The sequence below is a fragment of the Globicephala melas genome, chromosome 9 (genome assembly GCF_963455315.2).
Source record: "Globicephala melas chromosome 9, mGloMel1.2, whole genome shotgun sequence".
NCBI classification, from domain to species: Eukaryota; Metazoa; Chordata; class Mammalia; order Artiodactyla; family Delphinidae; genus Globicephala; species Globicephala melas.
In genome coordinates, this window is record NC_083322.1 from 72,545,794 (window position 1) to 72,571,330 (window position 25,537).

Consider the following 25,537-nt stretch of genomic DNA (forward strand, 5'->3'; position numbering starts at 1 on the left):
CAAGCTTTAAATGATACATTAAACAAGATGTACTTAATTGATATTTGTAGGACATTCCATCCAAAAACAACAGGATACACTTTCTTCTCAAGTGCTCATGGAACATTCTCCAGGATAGATCATAACTTGGGTCACAAATCAAGCCTTGGTAAAATTAAGAAAATTGAAAGCGTATCAAGTATCTTTTCCGACCACAATGCTATGAGACTAGATATCAATTACAGGAAAAAATCTGTAAAAAATACAAAACATGGAGGCTAAACAATACACTACTTAATAACCAAGAGATCACTGAAGAAATCAAAGAGGAAATCAAAAAATACCTAGAAACAAATGACAGTGAAAACACGGTGACCCAAAACCTATGGGATGCAGCAGAGCAGTTCTAAGAGGGAAGTTTATAGCAATACAATCCTACCTCAAGAAACAAGAAACATCTCAAATAAACAAACTAACCTTACACCTAAAGCAATTAGAGAAAGAAGAACAAAAAACCCCCGAAGTTAGGAGAAGGAAAGAAATCATAAAGATCAGGTCAGAAATAAATGAAAAAGAAATGAAGGAAACATTAGCAAAGATCAATAAAACTAAAAGCTCATTCTTTGAGAAGATAAAGAAAATTGATAAACCATTAACCAGATGCATCAAGAAAAAAAGGGAGAAGGAAGAAAAGGGAGAAAAATCTACAAACAATAAATGCTGGAGACGGTGTGGAGAAAAGGGAACCCTCTCTCACTGTTGGTGGGAATGTAAATTGGTACAGCCACTATGGAGAACAGTATGGACGTTCCTTAAAAAACTACAAATAGAACTACCATACGACCCAGCAATCCCACTGCTGGGCATATACCCTGAGAAAACCACAATTCAAGAAGAGACATGTACCAAAATGTTCATTGCAGCTCTATTTACAATAGCTAGGACATGGAAGCAACCTAAGTGTCCATCGACAGATGAATGGAGAAAGAAGATGTGGCACATATATACAATGGAATATTACTCAGCCATAAAAAGAAACGAAATTGAGTTATTTATAGTGAGGTGGATGGACCTAGAGTCTGTCATACAGAGTGAACTAAGTCAGAAAGAGAAAAACAAATACTATATGCTAAAACATATATATGGAATCTAAAAAAAAAAGAAAGAAAAAAAAAGGTCATGAAGAAACTAGGGGTAAGACGAGAAGACACAGACCTACTAGAGAATGGACTTGAGGATATGGGGAGGGGGAAGGGTAAGCTGTGATAAAGTGAGAGAGTGGCATGGACATATATACACTACCAAACGTAAAATACATAGCTAGTGGGAAGCAGCTGCGTAGCACAGGGAGATCAGCTGGGTGCTTTGTGACCACCTAGAGGGGTGGGATAGGGAGGGTGGGAGGGAGGGAGATGCAAGAGGGAAGAGATATGGGAACATATGTATATGTATAACTGATTCACTTTGTTATTAAGCAGAAACTAACACACCATTGTAAAGCAGTTATACTCCAATAAAGATGTTTAAAAAAATAAAAAATAAAGAATACCTAAATAAATAGGATGTACCTTATTCGTTGATTTAGAGATTGAATATTTTTAAAGGCATGGATTCTCCCCAAATTGATCTATAAGTTTAATGCTATTTCAATCAAAATCCCAGCAGTCTTTTTGCATGTGCAGAAATCAACATGCTGATTACAAAATTTATTTGGAAATTTAAAGGACCAAAAATAGACAAAACAATTTTGATAAAAGAACAACAAAGCTGGAAGACCTACAATAGCTAATTTTAAGACAGCAATTAAGACAGTGGTAATGACATAACAATGGACTTTTAGGTCAGTGGAACACAATAGAGAGTCTAGAAATAGACCCACACATACCTAGTCAATTGATTTTTGACAAGGTCAATGTAATTCAATCGGAGAAAGGAAAGTCTTTTCAACAAATGGTGTTGGAAAAATTGGATATCCATATGGGAAAAAAAAAAAAAGAAATGTGGCCCTTACCTCATACTATATACACGTATAATTTGCCATGAATCTTAGACCAATTGTAAAAACTTAAGCCATAAAACTTCAGAAATAAAAACTTAGGAGAAAATCTTTGTGACCTTAAGGTAGGCAAAAAATTCTGGGAAAAGCACTTACTAGTTAAAAAAATGATAAACTGGGCTTTATTGAAATTAAAACCTTTTAAAAGATACCATTTAGAAAATAAAAAGGCAAGACACAGAGTGAAAGATAATATTCAATACACAGACCTGACAAAGGATGTGCACCCAGAATATATAAAGAACTTTGCAAAATGGTAATTAGACCAAAAAATAAAATAAAATAAAAACTGGACAAAAACTTGAACAGACATTTCACCAAAAAATAATCAAATGAGAAAATATACATGAAAAATATTCAACATTATTAGTCATCAGGGAAATCCTAAGTAAAACCACAATGAGATACCATTTCACATTCAATAGAATGGCCAGAATTAAAAGGAATAACAATGGTAACTTCTGGTTAGGATATAAAGCAGTTGGATCTCTCTTTCATTCTGAATAAAGTGAAATTGGTACAATCATTTTAGAAAGAAATTTGACAGTTTACTATAATGTTAAACATAACACTTATGACTCAGCATTCTATTCCTACATATTTTTCCAAAAGAAATGAAAATATGACTACAAGAATATCATGTACATGAATGTTCATAACAGCTTTGTTCATAATATTCAAAAAGTGGAAATAACCCAAATGTTCATCAGCAGCTGAATGTATAAACAAATTGTGATTTATATAGGGTTGCCAGATGAAATACAGAATTTTCAGTAAAATTTGAATCTCAGATAAATAATAATTTTTAGTATGAGTATATCCCAAGTATTGTATGAAATATACTAAAAAAGTATTCCATTATTTACCTGAAAATCAAAATTAACTGAGCTCCATGGTTCTTGGTGTGTTTTTGTTTTTGCTAAATCTGGCAACCCAAGATAGATGCACATTGTGAATAAATAGGAGTGAATTACTCATACACACAACATGGATGAATCTCAAAAATATTATGCTAGATAAAAGAAAACAGACCAAAAAGTACACAATGCAATTATATCAAGGCTGCAGTATACAAGATTAATATACAAAAGTCACTTTTCTATATACCAACAATGAACAAGTAGAATTGGACATTAAAAACACAATACCATTTATATTAGGATTCTAAGAAATGAAATACTTAGGTATAAATCGAACAAGATACATACAAGATTTATATAAAGAAAACTACAAAACTCTGACAAATAAAATCAAAGAATTAAATAAATGGAGAGATAGTCCATATTCATGGAAAGGAAGACTCAATATTGTCAAAACGTCAGTTCTTCCAACTTGATCTATAGAGTCTATGCAATCTGAATCGAAATCCCAGCAAGTTATTTTGTGAATATCAACAAACTGATTCTCAAGTTTATGTGGAAAGGCAAAAGACCAAGAATAGCCAACACGATGTTGAAGAAGAACAAAGTTAAAAGACTACACTATCCAACTTTCCAAGACTTATTATAAAGCTACAGTAATCAAGGCAGTACAGTATTGGTGAAAGAAAAACAAATAGATCAATTCAACAGAGTCCAGATAGTGTTTCTTTTAAAGATACCAGTGCATTCAAAAAATGTCTTTAAAACTTTGAAAATCGGTTCAGATTATTATTAATCTTCCTTAAAATCCTTGATTATCCTATGTTCTCATGTCTTTTAGTCCTAGCCAAATTTTTCTTAGGGCTTCTCTTCACTACACTCTTTTAAAATAGTTGTTTGTTTTTACAAAGAACAAATGATAAGTCAATACCAGCCAGGCTGAAGTAGAGATTAAAATGGCATTAAAACACAACTGTGATTGCCATTTCCTATTCTAATCATCTAACCATGCTGCCTTCTGTTTCTGTTTTCCTTCCTATTTTTCATTAGAAATTTAATACCTTGGTAGGGGAAAAAGGAGCTCAAATGAGTGGAGGACAGAAACAGAGAATCGCGATTGCTCGAGCTTTAGTTCGAAACCCGAAGATTCTGATCTTAGATGAGGCTATTTCTGCCCTAGATACAGAAAGCGAATCAATGGTTCAAGCCACACTGGAGAAGGTAAGTGAGAAGATTCATTTATTATTTTCATATTCTTCTTTCAGCATTATTTTTAAATACAAGAAAGTATGGCTCCATAGCGGATTATTTATTAATTTCAGAGCCCTCCTTAAGGTATGGATGCAGTGATTTGGAAGAAAGAACAAGATGCTATACTTAGTGTTAAAAATATATATGAGGCTCATATCCAAGCAAACATCCCATATATACCTCCATTCCAACAGGTCTGCACTTCCCACCTCCCCAGAGTAATTCCACACCTCTACCACTATCAGAATTATAATCGCATCCACCCTTTGTCTCTTCCATATACACCCGTGGGATTTTCTTCTCTGGCCATTTTTTCCTCTTTGGGCAACCCTAGAGTACTCATTTTAACTTAATTTCACTTCAAGTGGAGAAGCATACAGTGTGGTTTGCCTTGACCTTGAACCATCCTCCTTCAACAGCCCTGGGGCCCTCGCACTGACTTCCTGCTCATTGCAAGCTATTACACATGATTCATGGCCACAATGCAGAATTGGCCCTTTACCATACTGCACTGCATCAGGGAGGGTAGTATCACCCTCCCTGGTGATACTACCCTCCCTGATGCAGTGCAGTATGGTAAAGGGCCAATTCTTTGGCCCTTTGGTGATATGAAAAGCCACAGAATAGTTTTTTCAGTGGCCGAACACTCTTTTAAATCATAACCTTCAAACTCTTCAGAAGGCTTAATGGAACTTTTTACTTTGTGCTTGTCTGAAAATGGGTTGTGTTTTTCTCTGTAAGAAAATTACAGGCTCTTCTTTTTAAACACTGATTTTGTGTGACCAGAAATGGATACTGGCAGCCAGACTGCCCACTGCTTATTGAAAAATCTATTAGTTACTATTATCAACTTACAGATCAGATTTTATAAGTTTTTACCGTTGTTTCCATCTCAAATGATGAGAGTGCCACATGTTGCTCATGATATTTCTTATTTTCATAAAATAAGCAAGTGATATGAAAATCCATTTTCATTGTGGACACTTTGCCAATTTGGTTCATTTTGGTGGAGAAGAAACGATGATTCCCTCAAAAGCATGTCTCATACTTTATTCATTTTTTTATACTTAGTAACTAGGACAGGGCTCTATTTATAGAATACACTCAAATTGTGTTTATTAACGGTGATGTTTAGTTACTTAGGGCTTGAACGTACTGAAAAATGATTACACTTAACCATCTCAAATTACAGTTTTTCTAGTTTTATTGAGATATAATTGATATACATATATAAAATTTTTTTAAAATACTGTAATAGGCTGTGAAGTTGTTTAGAGGTTAAATGTTGTACCCATTGTCTTTTCATCCAATATGTTAATCACTTCAGGCAATCAAAACTTGTTCAGACTTTTAAAATAAACAGTTGCTTAGTGACATGATAAACTAATAAATATTTTTTTCCTACTGGTAGAAATGAAATCTATATCATAAGCGAAAAGAAAAGAATACAAAATGTTTGTAAGCTATTATTCCAAGTATATATTTTTAAAATTCAATTATGTTATTGTTTTCCAGTTTTTAAAGAGTGTAATTAAATTAACATTGTAGAGCTGTATGGGTGTGAAACTGCTTTAAATAGACTTTGCTGATCTTTTATGGAGTGAGGGTAAATGGTAGCAAATGAGGTGACAAGTAGTGCAGTAAACTCATGAAATACATATGCTTCAGTATATAATTGACTTGTGGTGAAGAGGAGAGTTAAAATACAGGCAAGGAAATGAACACTCTAGTGCCATGACAGTCCCGTACACCCACTACACAGATGGTGGTTGCAGAACTGAGTCTTTAAAGAGGTCCCCACCTAAGGAGAGTAGGGCATTCAACATGTCTTGTTTCTGCTCATCTGTCTAAAAACTCTCAGACGCTGTGGCATGACATGGCCTAACCCACAGCAGTTGACAGATTGTTTTATAGCTCAAAATACCATGTAAACCACTAACCAACAAAGAGGGAACAATAAAATGTATTATTTCTTACTGGTGAATGCTGCATCCACCTCCCTCCAGAGCCAGCCTTCAGATATCCTCCCAGCCCCTCCTCTCCATTACCTCATTGTCTTCCTTTTATATGAAACTCCAAAACCAGTAGAACTAATCTATAGTGATAAAAAAAATCAGATCAATAGTTTACTGGGGCAGGGGGTGGGTTTTGATTGAAAAGGGGCATGAGGGAAATATCACTCTTGTTCTCACTTGGATTATTGCAATAGCTGTCTCTCATGCCCACTTCAATCTGTTCTCAACACCACAGCCAGACGATGTTATTAAAATGTAAATTTGATCATGTCGTGCTTCTGCTTCAAATCCTTCAATGCCTCCTTATCTCACTTCTTACGCTAAGTAAAAACCAAATTCCTTACAGTAGCTACAAGGTTCTATGGAGTTGGGTACCAAGCTCCTCCTGGAACCTGACACCCTACCACTCTACCCCACATTGGCTGCCCCTTAAACATACCTTAACACTTTTCATCAGCTAACATACTATATATGTATTTGTTTATTTTGTTATCTCCCTTCCTCCACTGGAATATCTACTCTTTGTTGTCAAAGGCATTAATTGGTTAACTGCAGCATACCCAGCGTTAGAACAATGCCTGGCCACTATTAGACAGCCAATAAATATTTGTTGAATAGTATCTGGATGAGTGTGATGCAGAATAGTTCCAAGGCCTGAAGTGCTCTTTTCTGGACTTCTTAGTTTAGGCTTGCTGCAATCTAGTTTTGCTTCACTAATCTTGTTCAAGAGGAGGACTTAGGATTAGTGGATAAAGATCTATACTGCAAGCTATGGAGTTCCACTCTGCTACTTGTTTAGACCCAGCATGCCAATGCAGCAGGCTTCCAGGTTACCCTACCATGAGGAGTCGTGGCAGTGAACACCTGCAGGCCCCTGGGGAAGCAGAGGAAGCCCACACTGATTTTAAGATAAAGCCTGTAAAATCTCTTTGAAATGTTAAAAGTAGTATGCAAATCTAAGGAATAATTATTATTAAGGGAGATTCAGCTACACCACATTAATGGAGTACCTTTAAAAAGACCCTTTGCTAATTATGAAAGATGGGTTTCCATCACAGCTTTATGCTTTGAAGAGACTGAGCTGCTTTTTTGCAGCCCTCATAGGCTTTTCTTTATCATCACTTCTCTTTCTCATGTGGTGCATTGTTTGTCTTCCTCTGAGGCGCCTTACATTATGTTTATACTACTTGGAGAATTAATAAGTAAATTGGTATATTACATTAGGCTGTGGGTTACCTTATTATATTAAGCCCAAGAAGTGGTTTTCCAAAGCTGAAGTTAGGTTAATTATTATACATACACACACACACACACTCACACTTTTGGTGTGTCTGTCAGATATCTTACTTTCTCTTTATATATGGAATTGGGAATTTTTTAGATTTTTTCTTTTTTACCATTTGTAGCAATACTATAATAGTTGGGAACAGACAAGGGATTGCTGCAAGGGGATTTCCTTGGCTGGAATTTAGCCAGGAGAACAAAGGCAACACAGAGAATACCTCATCCCAAAGCATCATGGGACATTTTACAAGCTTGCTTAATCAAGCTCACATTTATAAGGCTTGGTGTTAAATTATAGGCCACTAACTTCTTTTAGGATAGCACTTCTCCCCCTTTGATAGATCAGGGTCCCATTGAGAATCTGACTAAGAAAGGGAAAAATAAACCACTGTAACTCTTCCGAAAAATCTAAAAGTGCACTTGTACAGAAAGATTTATATATAATATTGAGGGGTTCACAGACCCCCTGAAGCCATTCATAAGTCGTTATTTTAGGTGTAATAAAGGAACAAATGAACAATAATAACTAATCCTTACAAGAACCCAATGCGATTCGTACATGTATTCTCCTATTTTACAGATGTGCAAACTGAAGCACGGAGATTGAGTAGTAGATAGGAAGCAATGAAGTCAGAACCTAGACCCAGACAGTCAGCCCTGTAGCTCATTCATATAACCACCATGGTATATTGCCTCAAGATTATACACCTGCTAGGGTTTGAAGCTAAATTTGAAACCAGATCGCTCTTAAACTAGCCTCTTATAGACTTACTTATATGATCCAGCAACTCCACTTCTGGACATGTAATCAAAAAAACTGAAAGGACAGACTCAAACAGATATGTGTGTATACCAAGGTTCACAGTAGCATCATTCACAATAGCTGAAAGGTAGAAACAACGCATGTCCATTGACAGATGAACGGATGAACAAAATGTGGTATGTACATACAATGGAATAGTACTCAGTCTTAAAACAGAAGGAAGTTCTGACGCATGCTACAACATGGATGACCCTAGAAGACATATGCTAACTGAAATAAGACAGACACAAAAAGACAAATATTGTATGATTACACTTATATGAGATACCTAGAATAGTAAAATTCATACACAGAAAGTAGAATAGAGGTTACCAGGGGCTAAGGGAAGGGAAAATCAGCAGTTATGGTTTAAAGGGTACAGAGTTTCAGTATAGGATGAAGAAAAAGTTCTGGAGATTGAGAGTGGTGATGGTTACACAACAATGTGAATATACATGAAACCACTAAAGTACACTTAAAAATGTTAAAATTACTTTAAAATTTTATGTTATGTTATTTTACCACACAAAAAAAGAATGATCTAAGCCTGAGCATAAAAGGATAGTGACACAGAAGGAATTGACCTCTCAGATCCAGGAGGACCCTACCCTTAAAAATGGTTAGAATGACAGCACAGCAAATATAGCCAATATTTTATAATAGCTTTATATGGAGTATAATCTATAAAAATATTGAATCACTATGTTGTACAACTGAAACTAATACAATATTGGAAGTCAGGTATATGTCAATAAAAAATAGTTTTAATGGTTAGAATGGTAAATTTCATGTTATCTGTACTTTACCAGCATTAAAAAAAGAACAACTATTTTCTATACAAAACCACACTGCCTTCTTAGAAAAGAAACTCAAATTGTACCCCAAATTGAAGCTGCTATGTAGGACTGTAATAGACTTGTTTTTGTCCCCTTAAGCTGCTTATTTTGACCCTATTGTATATATAGCTAGTAAATTTTTCTTCCACAAATGAATTTAAATCATTATTACTTAGCAGGACATTTCAAAGTCTTTAAAAAACATAGGAAAAAAACTTAAAAATATACAGCAAGGTATTTTCCCATGATACGGATACTTATCTTAGTGATTTCTGTGAATTTAAATTATTCCTAAGCTTTGTCCTCCCCCAAAAATAAGGAAAACTCCTATATAAAATATTGATTATCCTAACTCTTACCAAATAAGACATCTTTAATGTATTGTTTATTGGTCAGCACTCTGAGCTAGGTAAGACAGTATTGCCTCCTAGAAGAAAGATGAGCTAATTATTGTAGTGTTTTTTTATTCACTGTTTACTTCATCATTTGCTTTTTGTTGTAAACTTCTTCACAAATAGTAGCTTTTTAATAAATTTAAGAGAAGGAAAATGGTATTAAGTGACTATAAATAATTTTATTATCTTCAGTTGTTTGTTAAGTTTTTTAGAAGTGAGAATGAAGAGATTCCAGGCTATAAAAAGAAAACATTGTACTATAGTGTACTATTCCAAGTTCCTAATTAGGTAGTACACATGGCTTCAACTCAGCAAAGAGTTTAGATTTTGAATGTGTTTTCTTTTCTAAAGGGTCTTAACCTAAGCATGCATACATATTCACATGCAAGTTGAAAGGAAGAGATTGGTGAAGAAGTGAGTCCCTTATTAAATATAGCTTCTAAGTGCCTGAAATTTTTCTTTTTGTCACCATGTTTTACAAAAGAGAAAGCATTCTCAGACAGGCATAGTGATGTGACAGTAATTCCATATTGTTCAGCTACGGTACCAATATTGACCCAGAAGAATGCCAGGCCAATTGGCTTTCAACATCATAATGATGTAGTTAAGACACCAAAAACCCTGTATTCCCCATATAACTACCATAGAGACTTTCTTGTAGTAGATGATCAGTTAAAATTTGGTAGCTAAAAGATGTGGAAATTTGTTAAAGAGTAGTGAGAGATTTGTCAGACTGTATTTTTGAAGTATTGGGTACTACGGTTTTCCAGGAGCCTCTTGAGGTATGAAAGAAGGTGGGGAGGTGAGGTAGATGATCAGGTAGGGCTGCACCTCCCCCCACCCCCGCCATCAACAATTCATATAGAGGAGTTACTCATTAACCTGTATGGTTTATTTACATATATCCAGTTTCCACATGTGCTTTCATTTGATGAAAGGATTTTTCATCTTAAAAAAGAAGAGTTTGAAGACCATAGGACTGCATCATGGAGCAAATGTTATCAGTGGGCCCCAAGTCCACCTGAGGCAATTTTCTAGGAGGCAGTCAGTGGGAACTTGTGGTCCCATAGGTTTCCCACCTTATGCTTTCTGTGAGACACTAGAACTCTGTGTTTCCAGGCTTCTCCAGAGAGTATATTACTCCTGTTAACTGACCCAGCAGTCAAATGCAGGCCCTCTCAAATGCTCACAGCTTTGCATTGTTCTCCTTTCTTTTCCTGTTGCCCACACTTATTCAAGGCCCATGGCCACCAATGGTGAGAAGCTAGCTGGTCTCCTCAGGCCCTTATCTCTGCCCTAGCAATTCTGGGAGGAATGTTTTAAAGCACCCTCTATTTCAAAATCCAAGCTAATTACCTGATGATTTATGGTTGTGCATGGAATTGTGAAGTAATCTGAAAATGCCAGCAGTGTCAAGTACAGATCTTCCTGTTGACCTTTCTTTGGTCATATAACTAATTGTGTGGCTTTTAGCTTTGTATAAACTGTGAAGGAGGAGAGGAGATGCTAGGAAATCCTTTCAAATTGGTACTTTCTAGAAGAAATAATAGCAACAAAGACATATTGAAAATCTATCACACCTAGGCATCTGAGGAAAACAGTGGAATGGATTGCACTACCTTCCTTATCTTTACAGTAATTCTTGCTAAAAGACAAAGCATATGCTCTAATTTCTTTGATCAGTTTTCTAAGAGGCCTTGGCTTCCAAAATCTCTTCTCTGTTTTAAGTCTGAAATGATTAGTTTGGAAATTGTTTTCTCCCCTATGGCTATTATATCAAGTTTTAGGTCACACATATGATGTAGTGAAGTTGTATTCTTGTAGTATACTTTATAGTACCTTAAGTGTGTATGGTACTTGTAGGCTCATTTGATAGGCCTTTGGAGCAGTTTTTCCCTTTTAAAGTACTAGGTATTTCTGTAATTTATTTCATATACTCAGACACTAATTCATGATATAACAAATTAACTTGTAACATAACATAGACTTTATTCAAATGTTTGTAGTTTAGGCCAGGAGCCTGGCAGCATAAAGATGATACAAATGGGTAAGCTCAGGCCGTTCCCATCTGGGGAACATCAATGCACACTAAGGCACAAATGTAGAAATGGTCATCACTTATTGTCTGTTTTCAGGTGTCAGACAACAGTATGAACTTTCGCAAAATAAGTAAACCTGCACCATGTGTAATGCCTAATAAGTGAAGAAATATGAGAATATATGTGTATAAAAATGCCTGTGAGCCCCTCTTTGAAGACGAGAAGGGCTGGAATAGTACAAACCTGCACCAGGAAACCTTGTGATTCTGATTCTGTCACAAGAGGCTGCACACCATTCTTGACCTTTTCTAGTTGCAGTCTCCTAATTGTTTCATTTTACAGCATTCTCTCTCCCCACATTCTCCTTTGAGTATGATGTGTTATATGTGCCCTTTTATAGTTTTAAATTAAACTTCATATGCATTAATTTGTTTTAAGAAATGTTTGCTAGTACTGTGAAAACCATTGAGCTAATTGGTAACATAGTTTCATCAATAAGGTTTGAGCTCTGTTTGCTTTTAGGAAATAATATTTGTAACCTCAAGGAAATGTAATTGAATCAATGGGAGAGATATGGGCCGGGAGCCTGGGTATCTGGGTGTTTTCACTTTTGCAGTGATAGTTCTTCTAATGCATTCACACTCAACAACAGTGTTCTTAACATTATCTTTTAAGGCACTGTAATTAAGTCCTAGGGTCTCCAAGACCCAAAATAGAATTCAAACTTCAAGTTTGAATGAGAGAAAGGGAATCAGTATAGGCTGAATGTCTTACCCCTAAAAACTAGGCACATCAGACAAACCCAAACTGAGGGACCTTCTATCAGGTATGTGACAGGTATTCCTCAAAACTGTCTAGTACCTCAAAAATAAGAGCTATCTGAAAAATTGTCCCAGCCAAGAGGAGCCTAAGGAGACATAATGACTAAATGCAATGTGGTATTCTGGAGAGGATTCTGGAACAGAAAAAGGATAATAGATAAAAATTAAGGATACCTGAATAAAGTTTGGAGTCTAGTTAATAATTAGTTTTATATTATTTTGTTAGTTGTGACAAAAGCACTATAGAAATCTCAGATGTTGACCCTGGAGTATACTATGTGCAGGGTACATGGATATTGTGCTACCTTTGCAAATTTTTTATAAGTCTAAAATTATTCTAAAATAAAAATTTTATTTAAAAAAACTAAAATGAAAAAGCTAACTACATTTTTTACTAATTTTTCATACCATTCATAAGAATGTTTTTATATAAGCAAGGCTTAGAATTACCACATAAAAGTAAATAAGAGACTGAGGAAAACAAAAAGCAAATAAAAAATCATTCCCCAAGTATTATCCACTCATCAGTTTAATAAAATGTCTGTGTTTGGCAATATGAAAAATAAAGGAAGCACTAAGCATTGCAGTACTTAGACCTCTCTTCTACCGCAGAGTATGTTACACATAAATATCATCTATAGAAACTCACATATGTCCATTATCAGACCTTGCTGAAGTTAAGAAAAAGAAATCTTCCTACCTACAATGCAGTTAATTGCTCCTCAATCCGCTTTTTCATTATATTTACATAACATTCATTAAAATGTCTCAGTCTCATTGGGGATTCTTGCAGAACTTCAAGCATGGCCAGCTGGGTTGCTGTGTACTGATGTTTCTTTTGTTTGACTTTCTTTTTCTTAACAGCTTTTTTGAGGTTTAATTGACTCACAATAAACTGCACATACTAAAGTATACAATTGGAAAAGTTTGGGCATATATGTATACCTGTGAAGCCATCACCACAGTCAAGCTTGTCAACCAATCACTCCCAAAAATTTTTACATGCTTTTTGTAATCACTGCATCCCAACCTTCCCAATGCTTCTTCCCTGACTCTTAACAGCCACTGATTTGTTTACTGCCACTATAGACTAGTGTGTATTTTCTAGAGCTTTATGTAAATGAAATCGGACAGTATGTATCCTGTTCTGTCTGGCTCCTTTCACTAAGCATAATTGTTTTGAGACTCGTGCATGTTGTGGAATGTATTAGTAGTTCCTTCCTTTTTTGTTGATGAATGGTATTCCATTATATGGATATACCACAGTTTGAGCTATTGGTATTGATGCCCACTTGAGTTATTTGGTTTGTTTGCAGGTTTTAAATATTATAGGTAAGGCTGCTCTGAACATTCACGTGTAAGTCTTTCTGTGGACATGAGCTTTTATTTCTCTTGGGTAAATACCTAGGATTTGAATGGGTGAATCTTATGATAGGAGTATGTTTAACTTTTTAATTAAGTGCAAAACTATTTTCCTTTTACGTTCCTATAATATATGAGAATTCCAGCTACTCCACATACTTGTCAATACTTGATATATCCGGAAATTTTGATTTTAGAAATATGTAGTGGTGTCTTATTTTTCTTTTAATCTGAGTTATCCCGATGACTAATGATGTTGAGCATTTTTATGTGCTTATTGACCATCCATATCTCTTCTTTGTTAAAGTGTCTGTTCACATGTTATCCTCATACCATTTTTTGAGTGGTCTTTTGTTTTCTTGTCTTTGAGTTTTGAGAGTTCTTTATATATTCTTTACATTCTGGATATAAGGATTTTATCAGATAACTGATTGGAAAATATTTCTTCTCATCTGGGACTTGTCTTTCCATCCTCTTACAAGGATCTTCCAAAGAACAGAAGACTTTGATTTTGAAGAAGTTCAATTTATCATTTTTTTCTTTTGTAAATCAAGCTTTTAGTGTTCTGCTTGAGAAATCTTTGCCAAATCCAAAATCACAAATATTTTCCCCTATGTTTTCTTCTAGCAGTATTATAGTTTTAGTTTTACATTTAGGTTTATGATAAATTTTGTGTTAATTTCTGTTCATGGTGTTTTGTATGGTGAGAAGTTTGTTTTGTTGTTGTTTTGTTTTATTTTGTTTGCACATTGCAGTTGTTCCAGCAATATTTGTTGAAAGGACTGTTTTTCTGCACGGAACTGCCTTTACACATTTGTAGAAAATCAGTTTGTCCACATATGTATGGGTCTATCTTTGGACTCTCTGTTATACTGATGTCTCTATGGCTTATTTTCCTTCTTTATATATAATTGATTTCTGCTTGAATCTTTATTATTTCCTTTGTTCTGCTTACTTTAAATTTAACTTGCTCTTCCCTCTTTGTTTTCTTAGGTTGAATCTGAGGTAATTTACTTGAGAAGTGTTATTTGGTTTCCAAGCATTTTGGGATTTTCCAGAGATGTTTCTATATTGAATTCTAATTTAACAATTTTGTGGTCAGAGAACATACTTTGTATGACTTGAATTTTTAAAAATTTATTAAGACTTGCTTTATGACACAGAATATGGTCTATCTTGGTAAATATTCTATGTAGACTTGGAAATGATGTGCATTTGCTGTTGTTGGGCGAAGTGTTCTATGAATATCAATTATGTGAAGTCAGTTAATAGTGTTATTCAAGTCTTCCTTATCCTTATAGATTCTCTGTGTACTTGTTCTATAAATTATTGAGAGAGGGGTATTGAATTCTCCAACTATTATTGTAGATTGGATTTGTCCTTGCAGTTGTATCCATTTTGGTGTCATGTATTTTGGATCTCTGTTATGATGGGCATAAACATTCAGGATTGTCAGGTCCTCTTGATAAATTGATCCCTCTATCATTATGAAGTAAACTTCTCTACTCTGGTTATGTCCTTTGCTCCTGAGTCTTCTTTTTCTGATACTCATATAGCCCACCCCAGCTCTCTTTTACTTAGAGTTATGATGGTATGTCTTTTTCCATCCTTTTAATGTAGACCTATTTGTGTCTTTATTTAAAAAATGTGTTTCTTGTAGGTGGCATACAGTTGGTTCTTGGCTTTGTATTCAGTCTGACAATCCTTGACTTAATTGGAGTATTTAGACCATTTACATTTAATGTGATTATTGATATGAATTAATTTAAATAGATCATCTTTGCTATTTTTCTGCCGTTGCTCCTGTTTTCCTCATGTTCTCCCTTCACTTGGATTACCTGAGTACTTTTTATGATTCCTTTTCATCTCTTTTGTAAGTTTATTAGCTATAACTCTTTGTTATTTCAGTGATGGGTTTAGGGTTTATAGTATATACCTTTAACTTATCACCATCTACCTTCAAATGATATTACATCACCTCTCATACAGTAAAAAGGACTTACATTAGTATACTTCCATTCCTCCATTTCTGGCCTTCAAACTATTATTATTATAATTATCTAATTATCTAATAGTAATATACATGTGTTATAAAGTTATACATGTATTATAAACCCAATGCTACATTGTTTTCACTGTTGTTGTTTTCTTTTTTTTTTTTACTTAAATCATTTATTTTTAAAGAGATTTAAATAATAAGGAAAAAATTATATAATTTCCCATGTATTTACCATTTCCAGTGCTATTTATTTCTTTAATGTCCTTGTCTGCTAAATTTTACATCTGTGTTAGTTCTGGAGCAGGCTCCATTAATTGATTTTTCTCCTTGTTATTAGTTGTATTTTCTAGCTTTTTTGCATGCCTGGCCATTTTTTATTGGGTGTCAAAAATTGCGAATTGGGCTTCCCTGGTGGCACAGTGGTTTAGAGTCCGCCTGCCGATGGAGGGGACACGGGTTCGTGCCCCAGTCCGGGAGGATCCCACATGCCGTGGGGCGGCTGGGCCCGTGAGCCATGGCCGCTGAGACTGCGCGTCCGGAGCCTGTGCTCCACAACGGGAGAGACCACAACAGTGAGAGGCCCGCGTACCGCAAAAAAAAAAAAAAAAAAAAAAATTGTGAATTTTACCTTGTAGGATTCTGGTTATTTTTATATTCTTAGAAATATTCTTGACTTTTGCTGAGAGATGCAGCTTTTACTTAGAAACAAGTTGACATTTTTTCTTTACTTTTAATTTTTGTTAGGCTAGACCAGAGCTATTTTTAGTCTAAAGCAAAGTATTCTCCACTATGGAGGCAGGACTCTTTTGAGTACTCTACCCAATGCCCCCGTGAATTATAAAGTTTCGCAGTCATGCTGGTTGGAACAGGTATGATACCCTCTAATCCTTTCAGGTGCCTCCTTCTCTAGCCTTGAGTAGTTTCCACATTCTTCTACAGTCAGTTCTCCATTGAATACATGAGAGGGATCCTCTAAAGATTTCCCAAGTTCTCTCTGCATTTTTTTCCTCTCTAGCACTGTTCTCTGTGAACTCTTGCAGTCTTGGTCTTCCCAGACCCTTAACCCCACGTCCTTAACTCAGCAAGTCAACCAACTCCACTTGCATTCCTCCTCCACACACTGCACCCTGAAAATTCTTTCAAGGAAATAAACTGGGGCAATTGTAGTACTCACCTTCTGTGTTTCAAGGGGTCACTGTGCTTCATTGCCTAATAAATATTCAGTGTTTTGAAAACCATTTTTCCAGTTGTTTTGTTGGTTTCAGGTGGGAGAATAAATCTTATCCATGATACTCTATCTTGGTTCAAAGGAAAATTCTGTCTTTTATTTTATACAGTTGACTGTTCATTTTTTGAGGCACTGCCTTGGTATTCTCCTTTCCCAATATATTTACTTCTTATATTTCACAAAATTCAGAAATCACCCATTTTTAAAACCATACAGTATAAACTATTAGAGAGTAGATTTTATAAATATTATTTAAATGAAGTATATATTATAGAATTGAAAATAGTTCTTTGGTATGCATGCTCAGTATTGTAAGATCACTATTAAGGATCAGTAATTTTCATCATTACCTGCATTTCAACACAAGGAGTTTAAATAGTTCTACTTTGTTCATGTGTAAAACTGTTTACAGAAGTGTACAAAAAGAGTAGGCCGAATGAAAAGCCTACACTTAGTGCTGGTGTAAGGTACAGGAAAAGAAAACTTGTAGGGTATAAGAAGCAGTCAATGCAAAGGGCTTTAGTCACATTAACAGGAAGACATCTCACAGAGATGCAGCGGGGTTTGTGGACTTAAAGCATTCAAACGACCTGAGTGTGCGTTTCAGCATTACCAACTGCCTGCTATGTGGACTGACATCCATTACATAACTTCCTGAGCCTCAGTTTCTCTATCTCTTAGAGGAAAATAAGCATACTTTCCAAATCAGCTCATGGGACAGTGTGAGCAAAACCAAACAGAGAACTGTTAGTTATAGAACCTTTTAAACTCTAACATTCTTTAAAATGTAAGATATTTTCAAAAGTAATAATTATTTTTGCCATCAGTAGTTAATAATTAATCATATATATATATATAAATTAAGTTGTCTTAAGGAGTAAAAAGAGAAAAAAAGCAATAAAGACAGTTCAAACTATTATGTCTGTAGCTATTTACCACAGCATCAACATTTTTACCTTGATTATTTTGTAACCACTCAAATCTCAAAAACATGATAAAATAACTTGTATGGAAAAAATAGAATCTAAGGGTTTAGAAAGACCTTAAAAGTCCTGAAACCATATGTAAATACGGAGTGATGGATAATTTGTAAAGAACAAATTTCATTTATATACACCTTTCCCCTGTTCAGAAACTTCCCGTAAATTCTGTTCCGTACAGAAGAAACACTCTTTAAAATTGCTTTACGTTAACTAGCCCTAAATTCTATTCCTAGCTCCATGACCTTCCATTCTTCAAACAACTCTGCTACATGTGAACCTCAATATTCTTCACAAATCCATGCCCTTTTTTTTAATTGAAGTATAGTTAGTTTACAATGTTGTGTTAGTTTCTGGTGTACAGCAAAGTGATTCAGATATATGTATATGTGTGTGTGTGTGTGTGTGTGTGTGTGTATATATATATATATATTTTCTTTTTCAGATTCTTTTCCATTATAGTTTATTACAAGATGTTGAATATTGTTTCCTGTGCTATACAGTAGGATCTGGTTGTTTATCTATTTTATATATAATAGTTTGTATCTGCTAATCCCAAACTCCTAATTTATCCCTTCCCCCCCCTTTACCCTTTGGTAACCATAAGTTTGTTTTCTATTTCTGTGAGTCTGTTTCTGTTTTGTAAATAAGTTCATTTGTATCAGTTTTTAGATTCCACATGTAAGTGATATCATATGATATTTATCTTTCTCTGTCTGGCTTATTTCACGTAGTTTGATAATCTTTAGATCCATCCATGTTGCTGCAAATAGCATTATTTCATTCTTTTTTATGGCTGAGTAATATTCCATTGTATATGTGCACCTATCCATTCACCTGTTGAATGCATGCCCTTTTAAGCCCAACTGCCTGATTTGCTATAGCCTCTATCATAATTACCCCTCATCTTTTTCTCCCTGGCAAACTTCTATTCTTTCATTAAGACCCTACTCAAAATCATCTATTTGACAATCTTCATTCAACTAGACAGTTAATCACTTCTGCTCTCCTGTGGTATTTTTATATAACTTCAATTACAGATTTATTACTTTACGTTGTAATTATTTTTCTGCCTCCCTTATTAGCTCTCTCAAAGTTAAAGACCTTGACTTATCTTTGCTTGCTCTCAGTAAATAGTCAAGGGTCTGCAGCCTGAAGACAGTTAATAGTATGAAAGCTATTATTTACTGCAAACTTTCCATGTTTGAGGCATGGTACCAAGGATATTAATCTGTGCAATAACCCTAAAATATAGGTAGCATAATTTTCCCCGTTTAACAAATGAGGAAACTAAGACTCAGGGAAGTTAAGCAACTAGTCTAAGATTGCAGACCCCCAAAAATGGCAGAAACAAGACTCAAACCTAGAAACTGTGACTCCAGAGAACAGAAGTGATCAAAAAATTATTGAAAATTAAGATTTCCTCTATAAACATGGTACTCTTTATGGTCTATATATGAGATTGCTTACCATTTGTACTTAATTAGCATGTAATACAATAACAGTTATGTCCATCATTATATATGTCAGAGTTACTGTATTGTGAGTTTTACTTGAAACAGTGGACTCCATTCCTAGTCTGTTGTTTGCTTAGCTATTCATGCAGTGTGATGATCTGCTTTCAGACTAAAAAAATCAAGGGGAATTTGGTGCCAGTCATATTGTCTCATTATCTTGTATTTTTAAAAAAGAGGTCTGAAACACAGGTAGGGCTGCTGAGGGCAGAAGTAACTATCTATTCTATCTACTCTATGTGACAGGAGATGTAGGTTAACTGTAATACAAATTTAGATGCTTTGAATAATAATTACAGTCTGATTATTAGAATGTTATTGAGGTCGTGACAAAAAGGAATCCTACCTTGGATAGATGTTAAATTTTCTTTTTTTTTCTTTTTATCTACCTGTTTAAAGAGCTCTCTTAATATCTATGCTTGAGACAAACCAGCTAGGTACACCCACATGGAAACCTTTTTACCTTTAACAATGATCAGGGCCAGCTACATGATTGTAGGGCCCTAGTGAAAATGAAAATATGGGCCCTCCTGCTCAAAAATTATTAAGAATTACAAGATGGCAACAGCAGAGCATTAAACCAAGAGTGGGACCCTTCTAAGCATGGGGCCCTGAGCAACTGCATAGTTCACACACCCATGAAGCTGGTTCTGCCAGTGATCTCTTTACTGCCACCACAACTAGGAGGAACTTTAGATGACTGTGATACAGTGACCTAGCCCCTCCTATGAACTTTAGGCATCATTCCTCATTACTAACCCAAATTATAACATTCTTGGTTGTTGGTTGGCTGAGTACAAAATGCACATGCATGTTGGTTGGCTTGAGTACAAAATGTGCATGCAAAATGCGCATGCATACACATCAAGTATGTATATGTCTATACATATATTGAATATGTTTATATATGTGCATGTATTCCTGACATAAATATATGTGTGCATACATATATATGATATTTACAGATAAGTCTGTTTCAAGAGCCAAACTTAGTAACAATATTTGCTTAATGCAGAAACCTAGGTTTGATAAGTTATAGTGTCTTCATTCCCAGTCCTATTTCCCTGGGTATTTTTTAAAATTAATGCCCAGGTAGAATATTCGATATACGTAGTAAGCATTTCTCTACTGCTATTTGGAACCTGAGTGGTATATATGATTTCTCTTTAACTTTCCTGACCCTAGACCATAAATTCAAATGATTTTAAGTTATAATTACATCTCCCAGTTGTCCTGAAAAATTTCCAGTTTGCCCCTTTTGTCCCACTCAAGAATGTCCTTCTTTTGATGATACTTTAGATGATCACCTTAATATTAGCCAAATATATCAGAATATAACTTTCATCCTTTTTTTATTTTAAATAAGGTGCTGTAAATATAATAGTTAAAAAGGCCTTTAATCAAAACAGTGTATTTTCAGTTTTTCATAATAGCACCTACTTTTTGCTCATGAGCATATAGATATTACTCATAAAAACAAAAGCTATTAAAAATGGAATATATTTTTCCAAATTGTTTTAGCTTTCTTTTAAACAAAAATGAAATACATATACATTAAATAAAATTGAGAAAATTGAAACAAGAAGAATACAACACATAGGCCCAATAGTTAAATATAGGCACTCTTAGTATTTTGCTACATTACTATATAGGTGTCTTTTTCTATGGATAGTTTTTTTTTTTTAACTTAGTTATAACATGATGCAACTTTTTTTCCTGTATTTTTTCCATATAACATTATATCATAAATCTGTTTCCACAGTGTTATTTAATCTTAATAACTATTGTTTTCAAGTTTCCTTCTCTTATAGATTTGGAATAGAGTAGTTTGAAAGAAATACTTATCTCCTTCATCAACTACTGCAATGGAGAGACCCTTTTTAGAGAATAGAGAACATCATACCAGATTCTAGTATACCAGTCTTTCCCATGACTGGCTGAAGCCTTGAGCAAGCTTCTAAAGTTTTCTGAGCTCCAATTTCCTTCTCTGTAATAGATAAGGATAAAATATGAGAATGATAAAAATAAATAGCAGTAATAATAATTGTAATAATATTAACTGTCAGTCCTTGAATATCCAGAAATTTTTAGTGTGCCTGTAGCATGCCAAACGTATCGGTTATTGTGCTAAGCATTTACAAAAAATATATTACCTTAGGAATAGTTAAGACAATCTTGTAGAGTAGCAATAAAGCTAGAAGACTTAGATTAGTATATATAAAGACCTATAGACAAACTGAATAGTAGAACAATATACAGAATACAGAAACAGACCCAAAATAATGGTCACCTGATTTAATAACAAAAACTTCTCTGTAGTGCAATGGAGAAAGGATTTTTTTTTCCAAAAAATTCTGCTGGGACAATTGGTTAACTACATAGGGAAATGTCCATTGACTCCTACTTGACACCACACACAAAAGTCAATTCCAGATGAATTATAGATCTAAATATGAAAGGCAAAATGATAAAGATTGTAAAAGATAGAAAAACATTCATGTGACGTTGGAGTAGATAAAGATTTCTTAAACATGACACAATATAAATTATTAGAGAAAAGTTGATAAATTGGACTTCATTAAAATTTTAAATTTTATTCATCAAAAGACACCATTGAGAGCGAAAACAACAGTATAGAGGGGGAAAAATAATTGTAATACATAGTATCTGACAAAGTCCTCATATATAGAATATATAAACAACTTCTGAAAATTGACAAGAAAAAGATAGTTCCAATAGAAAAACAAACAAAAACATACAGTTCATAGGAGAGAATATCCAAATTGCCACTAACGATATGAAAAGTTTTTCAATTTTATCAGTCACCAGGAAAGTGCAAATAAAAGCCACAATATGATAGTATTCACCTGCCAGACAAAGAAAATACCAAGTGTTGGTGAGAATATAGAGTAAACGTAACTCTCTTTCACTGTTGGAAAACATTTATAAACTGGGACAACCACTTTGAAAAGCTGTTTGGCAGAATCTAAAATAGCTGAGCATATGACTCAATAATTCCCCTCCTAGGTATACATCTACTAGAATTGGGGACATATGTTCACCAAGTAAATATGTGTAGGAATCCATTCATAATAGGAAAACCCTGAAACTACCCAAATGTCAATGACCAGTAGAATGGAAAATAAATTGTGGTATCTTCACACAATGCAATACTATTCAGCAATAAGAATGATCTCCAATGATATAAAACAAAATGGATGAATCTCAAAAACATAATGTTAAACAAAAATGCCTGGACATAGAAGGGTATGTACTGTATAATTCCATTTATATAAAAGAAAATAACTGAACAAAATAAATCTAAGCTGTTAGAAGTTAGGAGGGTGGTTACCGTTGGTGTAGGTGAGTGGTAACAGTGATTAGAAGAGAGCTTGAAGAGGGTTTCAGGGTGCTGGTAATGATCTGTTTTGTAATCGGGGTACTATGCATCTGGATGTAATTGGTTTGTGAAAGTGCATTATCTGTACACTTATGTGTACTTTTCCGTATGTATTGATATATAATATTTGTTAAAAAGTCAAAAACATATTATCTTGAATCTGTACCCCATTTTAGAGATGAAAATATAAGAAATACTAAGTTTAAGTTACTTAAACTTAGTTATTTTTAGTTACTAATAGCCAGGCGGTTGTTAGGTGGCTCAGATTAAATGGTCTTTAGTTTCCTTTCTAGTTCTAAGATACTATGGTTTTATAAATCCACCAGTTTGGAACCTAACTTCCTGCCTTTTTATTTTAATTTCTATTGGCCTCCCTAATCAAAGTTTTCAAACTTCTATATCCAGAGGTAAGATTCTTTGATACTCAAATAATACTATAAGAAGTTTTCTTGAATATTCAGAGTTTGTTATTTCTGCTAATTTATATTTATTTTCTTTGCTTATTGTTTTATAGGCAAGTGAAGGTCGGACTACAATTGTGGTAGCTCACCGGCTTTCCACTATTCGAAGTGTAGATATGATTGTGACTATAAAAGATGGGATGGTGGTGGAAATGGCAAAACAGGGTCTATATTATTCACTTGCAATGTCACAGGTAATGTTTACATGACATAATGTATGTTTGCAGATTTTTTTTGACTTTTCAGAAATCACGCCATGCTAGAAAATAGAAGTCTTGAATTATAATCTTAGGTTTCACAAGGCAACCAAGGTTTATTTATAGTTCCTTAGTGAAGAAATTCAGTGAGTCTAATATCCTCAGCATTGTGCTAGACAATGATGAAAGTTAAAGAACTAATTGTTACATAGTACCTAATATTTGCCAGGCACACTACAAATAGGCTTCAAATCTTGTATGTGGCAGATCCAGAGCAATCTAACTCTATATTCCGTGATCTTTTTGTTAAACACAAAGAAATATAACACACAATCCCTACTTAAAGACTTAAAACTTAGCTACAGAGGCAAAATGCAGAATCATGCATACAGATGTTACAAGTTGTAGAAATAAGAAGCAAGATTGTTGGGGATATAGGGAACTAGATTACCCATGGAAGTATTCATGAAGAAATCTTGAAGGCAAGAAGGTAGGAGGGGGATTTCCCTGGTGGCGCAGTGGTTAAGAATCCGCCTGCCAATGCAGGGGACACGGGTTCAATCCCTGGTCTGGGAAGATCCCACATGCTGTGGAGCAACTAAGCCCGTGCGCCACAACTACTGAGCCTGCATGCTGCAATTACTGAGGCCTGTGCTCCTAGAGCCCATGCTCCACAACAAGAGAAGCCACCACAATGAGAAGCCCATGCACCGTAACAAAGAGTAGCCCCCACTCGCCACAACTAGAGAAAGCCCGTGCGCAGCAATGAAGACCCAATGCAGCCAAAAATAGATAAATAAAATTTTAAAAATTATAAAGGTAAGAGGTGGAAAAGGCGGAGAAATCTAGGTAATGTGGAAGTAATAAGGAACTTGGTTTGTAACTAAACAGAAAGGAGACCAGCCTGCCATGAGTAATGAGTGTTGGGGGAATAATGGAAAATTTGGATAATGAAGGTCAGATTATGAAAAGGCTGAGACTTCCTGTGTCGGAAGCACCTACCCCAGTGCTTGGCACACTCAAAATCTATCTGCTGAATGAAAGGATGCACACATATATCCATACCGTGTATACATCAAATTCTCACAGGGAGACCAGAAAGCTCATATTAGGCAATGAAGAGGAGGCACGATAATCCTGGAGGCACACTGACAAACTCCTGTTTTTGAGGATCCACATGTTTGCATGCATATGACCCAGCCTACTGAATTTCACATGGTTCTTCCATTAGGGTGCATTAACGTAAGTGATAGTGATTAGGCTCTAGCTGTCTTCTTCATTCTGCCTTCATCTCTTGGTCTGGAAGGCAGCCTTCTTTCCAAGGGGTCTTCTGCAGACAACTAATATCAACCTTTTTTGGTTTATTTTACTTCTTCAACTTTCTGATTATATTTTTGATATCAATATTATTATTTCACAAATTAGGAAATTTAGAAAGTTATGAGTCTCCATCTCATCAAACTTAGAATTTCAAACCCCAGCTTTCTCCACAATTCTAGAATGAAGGATTTTTAAACACATCCTCTAAAGCAATGATAATAAAAAAAAATTAAAAGTTTGAAAATGTAATCTTATATTGATTTAAAAACGCTTGATTCCTATTTTATTTTATATTAGGCTGTATTTTTCTTTAAAAATAAAATGTACATGTTATTTGCCAGTTGAATTTTCATGATTTTCATTCCACAGTAGAATTAATAATTTATGAAGTTATTAAGTTCAGTATCTTCAAACTAATAGTTGTAACAATAAAAGGAAATAACTGTGGTCAAATTAACACTACTTTGAGATTTTAAAAAACTACTACACTCAGATCTTTCTTTGAAGCAACACTTCTTTATTTTTCATTATAACTAAATTAAAACTCCATTTTTAGGTGTTAGGTGAAAGAGTTCCACAACATAAGGAAAACAAAAATGGAGTGTTTGTGGTATAAGTGTATAAAAATTTAAAATACCATATTCAAAATGGATTAGTACTCTCTGATTACCTAAAATAATTTTCATTCTGATATAATAATACAATTTTAAATATTAATACTCAATGAACAGCTCTAAT

The 25,537-nt window shown here is 34.6% G+C and overlaps 1 protein-coding gene across 1 annotated transcript in view; it reads left to right on the forward strand.

Moving 5' to 3' along the window:
* The window catches only part of ABCB5 (ATP binding cassette subfamily B member 5), a 111,626-nt gene that overhangs the window by 29,285 nt on the left and 56,804 nt on the right, over positions 1 to 25,537 (forward strand). Inside the window, 2 exon segments of the mRNA XM_060305017.1 lie at positions 3,946 to 4,116; positions 23,336 to 23,476. Coding sequence (XP_060161000.1) covers positions 3,946 to 4,116; positions 23,336 to 23,476 — 312 coding nt within the window.